This window comes from Mobula birostris, chromosome X (assembly GCF_030028105.1).
Source record: "Mobula birostris isolate sMobBir1 chromosome X, sMobBir1.hap1, whole genome shotgun sequence".
Taxonomy (NCBI): Eukaryota; Metazoa; Chordata; class Chondrichthyes; order Myliobatiformes; family Myliobatidae; genus Mobula; species Mobula birostris.
The window spans coordinates 75227190-75240348 of NC_092402.1; the positions used below are offsets into that span (position 1 = coordinate 75227190).

The window sequence follows — 13159 nt, forward strand, 5'->3', positions numbered from 1 at the left end:
GGATCTTGCCTGATGAACCTGTTGGAATTCTTTGAGGAAATAACAAGCAGGAGGGACAAAAGAGAATTGGTTGATGTTGTGTACTTGGATTTTCAAGAGGCCTTTGACAAGGTGCCACACATGAGGCTGCTTAACAAATTACAAGCCCATGGTATTACAGTAAAGATTCTAGTATGGATAAAGCATAGCTGCTTAGCAGGAGGCAAAGAGTGGGAATGAAGGGAGCCTTTTCTGGCTGGCTGTGGTGTTCCACAGGGGTCTGTGTTGGGACCAATTCTTTTTGCATGATATGTCAATGATTTGGATGATGGAATTGATGGCTTTGTTGCAAAGTTTGCAGATGATATGAAGATAAGTGGAGGGGCAGGTAGTTTTGAGGAAGTAGAGAGGCTACAAAAGGACTGAGACAGATTTGGAGAATGGGCATAGAAATGGCAGATGAAATACAGTGTCAGGAAGTGTATGGTCATGCACTTTGGTAGAAGGAATGAAAGAGTAGACTATTTTCTAAACGGAAAGAGGTGGAAAAGGGATTTGGAAGTCCTTGCAAAGGATTCTCGAAAGGTTAATTTTAAGGTTGAGTCTGTGGTGAGGAAGGCAAATGCCATGTTAGCATTCATTTCGAGAAGACTAGAATATAAAAGCAAGGATGTAATGTTAGACTTTATAAAACACTGGTGGGGCCTCACTTGGAGGATTGTGAACAGTTTTGGGCCCCTTATCTTAGAAGGGATGTACCAAAACTGGAGAGAGTTCAAAGAAGGTTCACAAAAATTATTCCAGGATTGAATGGCTTGTCATATGAAGAGAGTCTGATGCCTGTGCGCCTGTATTCATTGGAATTTGGAAGAATGAGGGGTGAATTCATTGATGTTGAAAAGCCTTGATAGAATGCATGTGGAGAGGATGTTTCTTATGGTGGGAAAGTCTAAGACCAGAGGACACAGCTTCAGAATACAGGGGCATCCTTTTCGTACAGAGATGAGGAGGAATTTCTTTAGCCAGAGAGTGGTGAATCTGTGGAATTCTTTGCCACAGGAAGATGTGGAGGCCAAGTCTTAATGCACATTTAAGGCAGAGGTTGACATATTCTTGACTGGTCAGGGCATGAAGGGATACGGGGAGAAGGCATGAGATTGGGACTGAGATGAAAACTGGATCAGCCATGATGAAATAGTGGAGCAGACTCGATGGGCCAAATGGCTTAATTCTGCTCCTATATCTTATGCTCTTATGGTCTTATTTAGCAAATTCTTTCCTGTTTAAAATTTTCAATGTACAAACATAGTTCATTTATTTCTAAATTAGATTTTATTCACAAAAATATATACAGGAAATACAACACAATTGGTGTGTTTCATCATACTCATAGTAACTCTTAATTTCAAAAATATATTTTATTCATGAACAAAGTATATACAAAGGAAGAAATAGTGCACAAAATTTATCTGTGGTTGGTACATTCAGTAGTGAAAACTTTACAGAGAAGAAAACACACACATACATAACACCATTGCCCCTCCCATGGCTCCCTGGCGTAAAATACTGTTACTATGTTCAAGGGGCTTCTCTGCCCAACTCTGCCCCTCCACGTACAGCAATAGTGGGAGGAGCCCAGAACATGGTCCTCCCCCACAGAGCCTCAGCATTGTCTGCACTGAGCTTCAGTGTGCCCCTCAGCAGCCTGGACTGTGCCATTCTGCAGCATTCCCTGACAGACATCTCTCTGTGCTGGAAGACCAACAAGATTCAGGCAGACCAAAGGGTCTTCTTCACCAAGTTAATGGCCTTCCAGCCACACTTGACATCTGTCCCGGTGTGTGTCCCTGGGAACAGTCCACTGTTTAGAGAGTCCTCTGTTACGCAGCTGCGACACGACCCTTTTATCGGTCTCCACACTCTCTCACCAAATCTACATTCTGCAAAGAGGTGGGTGACTGTTTCTTCCCCATCACAGCCATCCCAAGGGCAGTGTACATTGCGGGTGATGTGTTTGTTGGCTGTAGAGGAAAGCTCTGGCCGGGAGTGGGGGGGAGTGTCTCACCGCCAGCCAAGCGAGGTCTTGGTCAGATCTCATGAAAGCATTCTTCCACACGGCTACGACCGTTTTCTCAGGGAACAAACCCATAGAATCCATAGATTCCCTGTCCCGCAATGTCTGTACAGTATTCTGCGCTGATGGACTGTGATCAAAGGCATTTACTTTGCCATCCACATCCAAAAACTCCGAGGAAAAGTTGGCTCTCGCAATTCTCTCTTGCAAAAATTAGCAGGGACGAAATGGGGAGCTAATGCTCACACACTTAGATCAACTGCCCTAGCATTCTGCTATGCACCTGCAGAATACTGTGCACCTGTGTGGGGCAGATCAGCCCATGCGAAGAAAATAGACCCGTTGCTTAACAAAGCCTGCCAAATAATCACGGGCACACTGCGCCCCACACCCACTAACATCATTTACAGACTTGCAGGCATTGCTCCCCCAGAGATTCAAAGGCACACTACAGCAAAAATTGAAAAAGGTAAACAGAATTCGGATCCACAGCTCCCACTACATCATCATGTGCCAATTTCCAACCGCCTAAAATCGAGGAAAAGCTTTGCTACAATGGAGGAACTACCGCACGGAACATCCCCCCAAACATACAGGATTGACCTCTGGCAACGAACAGAAGCCAGAACCCCAACAAACAATACAGTGCAAGACCCCACAGAAATGTTACCAGATGGGGCACTGCTTGACAGATGGAAGTGGTGCACTCTCAACAGAGCGAGAGCGGGAGTTTGTAGGACGGGAGACAATATGGTGAAGTGAGGTTTAAAGACCAGCGAATCCTGTGAGTGTGGCGAAAGGGTGCAGAACATTGAACACGTTCTGTGCAACTGCCCACCCTCACCTGATTTAGCTGACACTGACCTGCTTAACATCAACCAAACAACACTAGAGTGGCTGGCTGTCTGGTGTGACAAGCTATGATGATGACTGTAAGAAAGAAACACTTTATTATCTACTAAATGATAGAAAAAATACTTAACATGGGATGGACAAACACACTGTTGGCCAGCAGTGTTGTCTATTTGCAACACCCACATGTTTGCCATTAAAAGGGCATTAAATTATGAAACCAATTGATGTCTCCAATTTCCATGCTATCAAAAGCAGCTCATTTGGCAATAATACTTGTTCCTTTGCACCCACACTCAATGAGTTACACGCCCCCAGCGACACGGAGCTCTCCTTCAATCATTTCTGCTTTCTCCTGCCCCATCAAACTCATGTCCGACCACCTCTCATCTCCATTATTTTGCTCTGATGGTTCATTACAAATGAATACAAGTTTTTCCCATTATGCGTACTCATCAGTAATGAGCCGCTTGCTCTGATGCAGGTGCTAAAGATTTTATAGCACCATTTTGCTGAAAAACTTTGGTGTTCTAATATTTATACTTGTATGAAGATTCACTAGTCATTATCACATTGTTATTTCTCAGAGCTAACTCTGCACTGATTGGGTACTGTGCCTCCAACATTACAAGAGTCTTCATTTACCTGCTATTATGCTGCAGGGCAGGATGAAAAAAAAAGCATTTATAGTTGAAATATCTGGCCAGTAAAGTTTACTCATTCACAGCCTCTCTTACCTTTAATGGGCGACATGTAAACACATTTTCTGTCTCTAGAAATTGGTCGTGGCCTCCCAGAGGCCCAGAATACAAAGTTCAGCAGTGAGCCATCAGACCACCTGAAATCAAGAATGCCAATCTTTTACTACACTGGTGGGGGGGAGGGGCAATGGCTATTTTTTTTTTTGACTTAGAACATGACCATTCTTGTAAATGCAATTCGGGGTTGGGTGCAATGCCTCCTGCCCTGAGATCAAAAATTCTGCTTATGGTGGAACTATACCCCAACAGGAAGTGTGGGGATGCAGACATAGAGGATTATGTGTGTTAGTGACTTACCTCAGGCTCCTGTAGAACAAGATCCTTACAGCAGCAACACACACGAAATGCTGGAGGAACTCAGCAAGTCAGGCAGCATCTATGGTTGGCTACAGATGGACCTTCATTGGAGTCTCAGCCCAAAATTTAGATAGATAGATAGATAGATATACTTTATTGATCCCGAGGGAAATTTGGTTTCGTTACAGCCGCACCAACCAAGAATAGAGCATAAATATAGCAATACAAAAACCACAAACAATCAAACAACAAAATGCAAACTATGCCAGATGGAAAATTTGACTGTTTATTCCCTTCTGTAGATGCTGCCCAACTTGCTACGTTCCTTCAGCATTTTGTGCGCGTTGCTCAAAATTTCCAACATCTGAAAAATCTCGTGTTTAGATCCTAAAAGAAGTGTAGGAGAATGAGGGGTGAGGTTATAAAGGTGTGTAAAATTATGAGGGGCACAGATAGGGAAAATATGCACGGGATTGGAATCAAGAACTGGAGGGCACAGATTTAGGGTGAAAGGGGAGAGGGCAGAGATTTAGAAGGAACCTGAGAGGCAACTAGCATACCCCGAGAACGGTCAGTATATGGAATGAGCTGCCAGAGGAAGTGGTTGAGGCAGGTACATTAACAACATTTAAAAGCTACTTGGATAGGAAAGGAAATTTTGCAAATTTGCAAATGCACGCAAATGGGACTAGCTAGATGGGAATCTTGGTTAGCATGGACTAGTTGGGCTGAAGGGTCTGCTTCTGTGCTATATAACTAACAGGAAGCATGGGGGTGCTGGTACAGTGGGGGAGATGAAAAATTGGTCGTTAATCCTTTACTTGGAGTGGAGAGTATAATTGAACTTGTCACCACAGGGAGCTGTGGAAACAAACTGCATTGATGTACTTAAGGGTAAACTAGGAAAGCTCCCGAGGGAGAGGGAACAGAAGAATACATTGAACAGTTGAGAGGAAGCAGGGCGGTGGCAGGCTCTGTTTCTGCATCCCAATATCCATACAGGAAAACCAGCTGGTACAGGATTGTCGGAAAAAGTGAGACATTAATGTACAAAAGAAGGATGGCTTTAAAGAGCTCTGAGGATAGAATCAGAATCAGGTTTATTATCACCGGCATGTGGCGTGAAATTTGTTAACTTAGCAGCAGCTGTTCAATGCAATACATAATATAGCGGAGAGAGAAAAAATAACAATAATAAATAAAACAAAACATAATAATAAATAAACAAGTAAATCAATTACATATATTGAATAGATTATTAAAATATGTGCAAAAACAGAAATACTGTATATTAAAAAAGTGAGGTAGTGCCCAAAGCTTCAAAGTCTATTCAGGAATTGGATGGCAGAGGAGAAGAAGCTGTTCCTGAAATCGCTGAGTGTGTGTCTTCAGGCTTCTGTACCTCCTGCATGATGGTAACAGTGAGAAAAGGGCATGCCCTGGGTGCTGGAGGTCCTTAATAAAGGACGGTATGTCAAGAGATAGCAAGATATGGCATAGAACATAGAACACTACAGCATAAGAACAGGCCCTTCAGCCTACATTGTTGTAGTAATCAAATTCCCAACTAAACTAATCACTTCTGCCCGAACAATGTCCATATCCTTTCATTTCCTGCACATTCACATGCCTAAGAGCCCCTTATCCCTCTGTCCCTGTGGTCCATGGACCACTTGGTTAATGGTAGGGATCCATACCATAAAAAAGGTTGGAATCTCCTGCTCTATCATTATTTGTCTCCACCACCACCCCTGGCAGCACATTCCAGGCATCCACCACTCTGTGTAACATGACGATTGAAAGGATCACTTGTTGCAGGAGACCAAACACCACCAACCTGAATCGTCCATCATTATCATAGGTGTGGAGGCCAATCCACCAAAGCTGGTCCTGAACCCGAGAGAGCTGGAGAAACACAAATTGTATCCGTTATTCCTGAGGGTATGGTTTACTTAATTATCTATGTTCACTGGTGAGACCAATAATTGCTCAATGCTAATGACCCTTCGTGGAAGGGACTTCTCAAGTAAGTAATATCACAGCACTATTTGGCAGGGTGCTGCTAATTGTTGACTTCGTGATGAGGAAGCAAATGATGATAAGATTCCAATTCTGGATGCTGTGTTAGCTGCAAGGGCAGAAGGTAAAGGCATTCCCAAATAATTGTTGCCTTTAACCGTAAAAGCGGGAAAGGTTGTAGATCATGGAAGAGCTGTGACAGTTCACCCTGTAGACAAACATGTTACAGCCATAGTGGGCAGCAAACAGAGTGAATGGATAAGGTGGTAGAATGGGTGTCAACCCATCAAATGCTTTGCCTGGAGGCGTAAGTGCTGGTTTTGTCAAAACTACCTGGGCAGGTGGAATTCTTTGCATCTCATGCCTGGAGACCATCTGGTAGAGCTACTGACTCACATTTATCGCTAATTTATTTTTTATTATTATTATTATTATTTTTGTTCTCCCTGTGGAATGCATGGTTTTTTTTTTCGGGTGCTCTGGTTTCCTCCCACAGTCCAAAGAACTATCGGTTAGCAGTTTAATTGGTCATTGAAAATTGTCCCTTGATCAGACTAGAGTTAAATAGGGGTTGCTGGGCAGTGTGGCCCAGAAGGGTAGTTCTGCACCGTTTCTCTAAATAAATAAAATAAATAAATAGACAGACAGACCATCACAAGCTGCAAAAATAATCTTATCAGAAGATCTACAAGTGGGCTGTATGCATTCACATGAACAGTTAAATCAGTTGAATGGTTCCCAGTAGCCTCCAGTGCCTTACTTCCCTAAACTAACTATCCTGTCCAGCTGTGCTTCACCTTAATGCAGTCTATCCAGGAAACTACCTGCCATCTAGTCCCAGTAATGACTCCAGACTCCGGATTCTTACCTCCTGAAGACTCTGTTCCAGGAATGTCAGCTCCTGTTGACTGTGAATAGATGCCAGTTCCGCTCTGAACCAGGTGCAGATCCGACGGGCCTGTGGCCAGGTGGAGCGATGTTCAAAGAACTTGTACTCAGCATCCTTGAAACGCACCCACTTGTTGCTTGAAGAATCTGGGAAGAGATAAAAATGGCTCCGTTTATACGAACAGAGTCATTCAAAGTCAACCAAGCATCAGGGAAGGAATTCACCTTTGATTGTGAACAACATGGCAGTAGCTGCGTGTTGTAGTCCAGTCTGTTCTATTGACTTCAATCGTGATTGACATTATCTAGCCAATAATATGTGAAGGATGGGCAAACCCCAGAAATGGAACAGCAAGAGCTGGGAAATACTGAGACTGTTAACTAATGTTTCAGGTAGATGACCTTTTGTCCAAACCCAGACCAAGTTAGAATTAACACCTTAAAAGCAGGGTGTAAACTCTGCCATGGACAGTCCCAAGACCGGCTGCAAAAGGAGGAGGGTTGGGCATGGGATTAGCAACCCATCTTGTAAAGAACAAAGAGCTTCTGAAGCTCTAGGGACCTCATCGCGGGGAGAGAAGGATACACCAAGAAGATGAGCTACACCTGGGAACATTTGAAAGACTGGCCCAGGACAGAGGACACTGGTGGGCTGTTGTCAGTGGCCTATGCCCCTGTAGGGGTGATGGGCTTAAGAAGAAGACACAGGGTGTAGAACAAAAGGAAAATCACAGGTGGGACTGGCCAGATACAAGGAGGGCAAAGCTACAACTGGAAAACTGGAGCTCTTGCTCTGAAGTCACCTCTGCTCTGTGTGTGTCCAGTTCACTTTCTCAGCTGGCTGATTGGATAACTGTAAAGTACAAACTGCACATTGAAAAAATCCAGGGTTCACCTCACTCACTCTCATTCTGGAAGGTTCACCACTCAGTATTCTGCAGTCGATGAGTAACACAGTCTTCTTGATGGATGCACATTCTATCTCAGATTCACAGTTCTGAGGATACGCCTTAGGCAGCAGAGATTCAAGTTTCACAGGAGTGTATTGCAGAACTACTAAGTCATTCTCCTCACTTCTGCTTGCAGGACTCTGCTGCATACAAATCTGATCCTAATGCTGGCCGGTAGTGTAGTGGCATCCGCACCGGACTTCAAGGCGAGTAGTCCTCGGTTCAAATCTACCCGTTCCCTGCACTTTTTCCATCGGTACTGGGTTGAGCGTCGAGCTAGCAAATTGGCCTTGTAAAAAACAGTCAAATGCTAAAGAAACAGCAAGGTTGCCACCCGATGTGCCACAAGGCACTGAACAACAAATTTGGTCCAGGTCAGTACGACGATTACTTTCCAAAAATAATTGATTTAAGGAACCAGGATTTGGTAGGTGCTACATATTTGTATCTTTTCCCTACACTGAAGACAGTAGATAAGTCTTTTACAATTTTTTTCATTGATGTGAGATGGAAATGAATAGTTTCTGGATTGTTATTGCAACGTGCAAGTTGCTTCACTTGATCTTCTTATTTCTTGACTATCCTTTGCCAGCAAGTCTGTTCACTAACAACCCTCTCTAACTTTCTTGGTCACACCTCCAAAGGCTTTGGGTGAACTTATATCACATACCCTTTTGAATATCAAGACCACCACTTCCACCGAGAGGCATACAGCATGGAAGCAGGCCCTTCAGCCCATCAGCAGAATGCTGCCTATCAAATACCTACCTATACTAATCCCATTTAGAGCACTTGGACTGTATGCACCTACCCCTCGGCGATTCAAGTACTTGCCTAGATGCTTCAACATTCTGAGAATACCTGCCTCCACCACCTTCTCAAACACTGTGCTTCAGTCTCCAACCATCCTCTGGGTGAGAAAAAATCTTCCTTACATCTCTAAACCTCTCACTGCTTATCCTATATGTTCTAGTCTTTGACAACTCCACTATGGACAAAAGTTTCTTACAATCCAGCCTATCTATGCCTCTCTTAATGCTGACCTCTATCAGGTCCTCTCACAGCCTCCACTGCTTCAAAGAAAACAAATGAAATCTATCTAGTCTCTCCTCATAACTCAAACACTCCACTGCAGGTGCTTACCAGCCTGCTCTTCTCCATTGCATCTACAGTATATCCTTCTACAGTATGGCAGAAATTCTTGCTGTGAACCAATGCTATACCTAGACTTCCACGGTTTTATACACTGTGTCCCAGCTAATGAAGGCAAGCACCTTTCTTCACATGTGCGATCATCTTTATCACAGGCCCTATATTCCTCTATACCTCCTCTTCTACTTCAGGTTTTGCTACCAAAATCCTCTCTCAGGCCTTTATCACCACGAGACTCCAATAATCCAAGGCTCCTCATATTGGCTTTCCAACTAATCCCCTCAATAAACTCGAGGGCATGTAGAACTCTGTTGCCTTCATCCTGAGGAGGGACATTCCCCATCACTCTTGTCAGTTGGTCTGTCTCTATCTTGAATACTCCCATGGCATCTGCCTACTAGCCATTTCTCATCAGAAGAATTCATACACGTGCATCTCCTGCTCTTCAAAATGAAGTTCAGGCAGTTGAAAGATCGCAGCACTCATGGACGATCGCAGCACTCACGGACGATCCCAACAGCAACAGACTTGGATCTCGCCTCACGACCACAGCCCAGGAATTCAGACACCTCAACACTGACGTGGCCACTCTGACCAGGAGAAATTCTGATCCCAGGTGAATACCCTTCTGCCGATAGAACAAATCAGAGGAGGAATTTTGTCTCTAAGGGATTGGTTTGGTCATCACAAATGAATTAATCTGGTATCTTGTTAATCCTGGTGTTTAAAAGAAAGCCTCATGACCCTCGGGCTCACTCTGTCACAGAACCGCCCGATAATAATCATTGGTTTTGACCCGCGAAACAATGGAAAAAGACCAAAGAGGATTCCTACTACAATTCTGAACATTTGACCTGAGGATCAACAGAAGATAAGTTGCTTCTCCTCATTAATTTCAGTATAAGGACACGAGCCTCTGGAGAGGTGCAACTGGCAGTGAAAGCCACCAGCAGCAGCATCATCCTGACAGAATGCGTAGAACGTTGCTCCATCCGAACCTTCATTGCTTTCAGGGAATATAAACCTTGAACCGAGGGCTTGGGCCAAATTAAGAAGACACAGGATATCCTTGTTGTTAACTTTACCAAGGAGGAAAGCTGCTCTGGGAAATTCTGATCACAGTGAAGAGTATAACAAAAAACAGGGACAACAATACTCATTGCTGATAGTAAGTTCAGAGCCATTACATACAATCCCCTCAGGCTGTAGGATGGTAAAACTAGACTGTACCTTCAGTGTCTTCTGGTTCTTTCACAATTGCTCCTGTGGGGAGAAGGAAGAGTAGATTAGAATAGTCTGAAACCCCAAGTCATGCAATTCCTCACTTCAAGTTACAGACACCTGCTGGGGCAGTGCACACTCTGGCTGGTTAAGTCTAAATGCATTGATAGTAGGAAGAATGGGATGTTGTTGGAAGCCTAATTAGTGAGGAACTACTGCTTTGAGGGAAAAATTAGAGACACTTAGTTCAAGTTCAAGTTCAGGTTTAATTTAAATGTCATTCAACCACACATTGGACACGTGGCCAAGTGGTTAAGGTGTTCGCTAGTTCGAGCCTCAGCTGTGGCAGCATGTTTGTGTCCTTGAGCAAGGCACTTAACCACACATTGCTCTAGTGTCTGTTCGAGGAGTGGCGCCCCACACAGACTTCCAATCTGCCCGACACAGGCCTCTCATGGTCTGAGTCGACGTTCCCTTCCCAACCACACATGAATATAGTCAACAAAACAACGTTCCTCGAGGGCCAAGTTGCAAAACACTGCATCAACAGTCATACACAGCACATGGCACATATAACTATGATAGCAAAAAAACAAAGTTACAAAAAAATAGCCCCAGTCCCTGTGTGTCATGGCTTGTAGATTGATGGTGCATGGATGCTGTCCTGATTGTCACTTAGATGAAGAGGGTGGATGATTGGGTTGCGATAGTTGGTTGTTGATGACAACAATCTCACTCAATGTCAGAAAACTAAAGGGCTGAATTATCGACTACAGGAAGAAGAAACCAGAGGTACATGAGCCAGTCCTCATTGGGGGAATGGAGGTGGAGAGGGTTATAACTTTAAATTCCAGAGGACCTGTCCTGGGGCTAGTATGCAAGTGCCATCACAAAGAAGGCATGACAATTATCTTTACTGCCTCAGAAATTTGCACAGATTCAGCATGTCATCTAAAACTTCAACAAACTTCAATAGATGTACCGTGGAACGTATCCTGACTGGCTGCATCACAGACTGTTATGGAAGCACCAATGCCCTTGAATGGAAAAGCCTACAAAAAATAGTGGATACTGCCCAGTCCAACACAGTTAAATTCCTCCCCACCATTGAGCACATCTACATGGAGAGCTGCCACAAGAAAGCAGCATCCATCATTAAGACCCCAACCATCCAGGCCATGCTCTCTTCTCACTGCTGCCATCAGGAAGAAGGTACAGGAGCCTCAGGTCCCACAGCACCAGGTTCAGGAACAGTTATTACCCCTCAACAATCAGGTCCTAAACCAGTGTGGATAACTTCATTCACCTCATCTCTGAAGGGATTCCACAGCCCACAGACTCACTTTCAAGGATTCTACAACTCATGTTCTCAGTGTTATCACTTGCACAGTTTGTATTCTTTCGCACATTGATTGTCAGTCTTTGTGTGTGGCTTTTCATTGATTCTATTGTGAATGCTTGTAAGAAAATTAATCTCCAAGTAGTATATGGTGGCATCTACAGTACGTACTTTGATAATAAATTTACTTTGAACTTTGATTTGTAGGAGTGCATGGGCTTGTGTTTGGTTTGCCTTTGGAGTTGGGAGCAGTTGGCCAGAGGAAAGTGGGTTGGAGTTCCAGAAGCTCAGGGGTTGAGGAGTGGAAGCAGGACAGGCTACAGGTGGCCAGGGAGGTGGGTCATGGGTGATCAGGGATTTGAGGTAAGAGTGATCAGTGAGAGGCGGTTTGAGACCAAGAGTAACTGAGTAGTTTGGGCAGAGGTGCCAGAGTCGTGTTCCAGGAGTGATCAGGGTCAGGTTTGAGGTGGTGAGTGCAAGAGTTTATGGACACCCAAGATTGGAAGGTAATAGATGGGAGTTACCAGAGTGGGCCCCAGGCCAGGGTAAGGCTCTGAACACCAAGGTGTCCTGGAAGTGCTCAATGATGTCGTACCTGGACAATGTGGACTAATTACTCCAACAATGTGTTAAAGCAGGCACAATGCATCACTGTACACACAGTGGCCACTATATCCTGTACCTGAAAAGTGGCTACTGAGCATATGCTCATTTTCTTCTGCTGCTGTAGCCCATTCACTTCAAGGTTCGACGTGCTGGCATTCAGAGATGCTCTTCTGCACAACACTATTGTAATGGTGATTTGAGTTACTGGCAGCTTGAACCAGTCTGGCTATTCTCCTCTGACCTCTCTCAATAAAACAGCATTTTTGCCCACAGAACTGCTGCTCACTGGATTTGCTTTTCACACCATTATCTGTAAACTCTAGAGACCATTGTACATGAAAGTCCCAGGAGATCAGCAGTTTCTGAGATACTCAAACCACCCTGTCTGGCACCAACAATCATTCCATGGTCAAGGTACTTAGATCGCCTTTTTTCCCCATCCAAATGTTTGGTGTGAATAACAACAGAACCTCTTGACCATGTCTGCATGCTTTTATGCATTGAGTTGCTGCCACATGATTGGCTGAATAGATATTTGCTCTAACAAGCAGGTGTGCACGTGAACCTAATAAAGTGGCCACCAAGTATATAATCACTGCTCAGGTCAGGTTTGATTCAGCCTAATGGACCATTTCCCAGTTGCTAGACTGGTCACTGTAACTTTGCAATTGCAAGACTGTACACTAAACATTTTGCTAATACATGCTCATGTGGTACTGTGGAGCAAGAGAGTCATTGATGCAAGTCTGCCTTCAGACTAGCACAGCTCCAGCAACACAGGTTCGATCTTGATCTTGGGTGTTGCTCTGTGGAGATTGCTCTTCCTGGAACTTATGTGGGTTTTCTCCGGGTGCTCCAGTTTCCTCCCACATCCTGTAGACATGGTGGTAAATGGCTGCTGTAAGATGTCCCAGGTGTTGGTGGGTGGCACGTGAATTAAGGAGAGGGTTGATGGGTGACAGACAATAAGCGAGGGTGGGGGGAACTGGTGGGAATACACTGAGCTGGTATAGACTCAATG

The 13159-nt window shown here is 44.3% G+C and overlaps 1 protein-coding gene across 1 annotated transcript in view; it reads right to left on the minus strand.

Moving 5' to 3' along the window:
• Nucleotides 1-13159, minus strand: part of mrc2 (mannose receptor, C-type 2) — a 256319-nt gene that overhangs the window by 59456 nt on the left and 183704 nt on the right. The window contains exons 16-19 of the mRNA XM_072248739.1: nt 10203-10235; nt 6851-7017; nt 5801-5868; nt 3643-3743 (exon numbers count right to left, since the gene is read on the minus strand). Coding sequence (XP_072104840.1) covers nt 3643-3743; nt 5801-5868; nt 6851-7017; nt 10203-10235 — 369 coding nt within the window. The remainder of the gene's footprint in view (nt 1-3642; nt 3744-5800; nt 5869-6850; nt 7018-10202; nt 10236-13159) is intronic.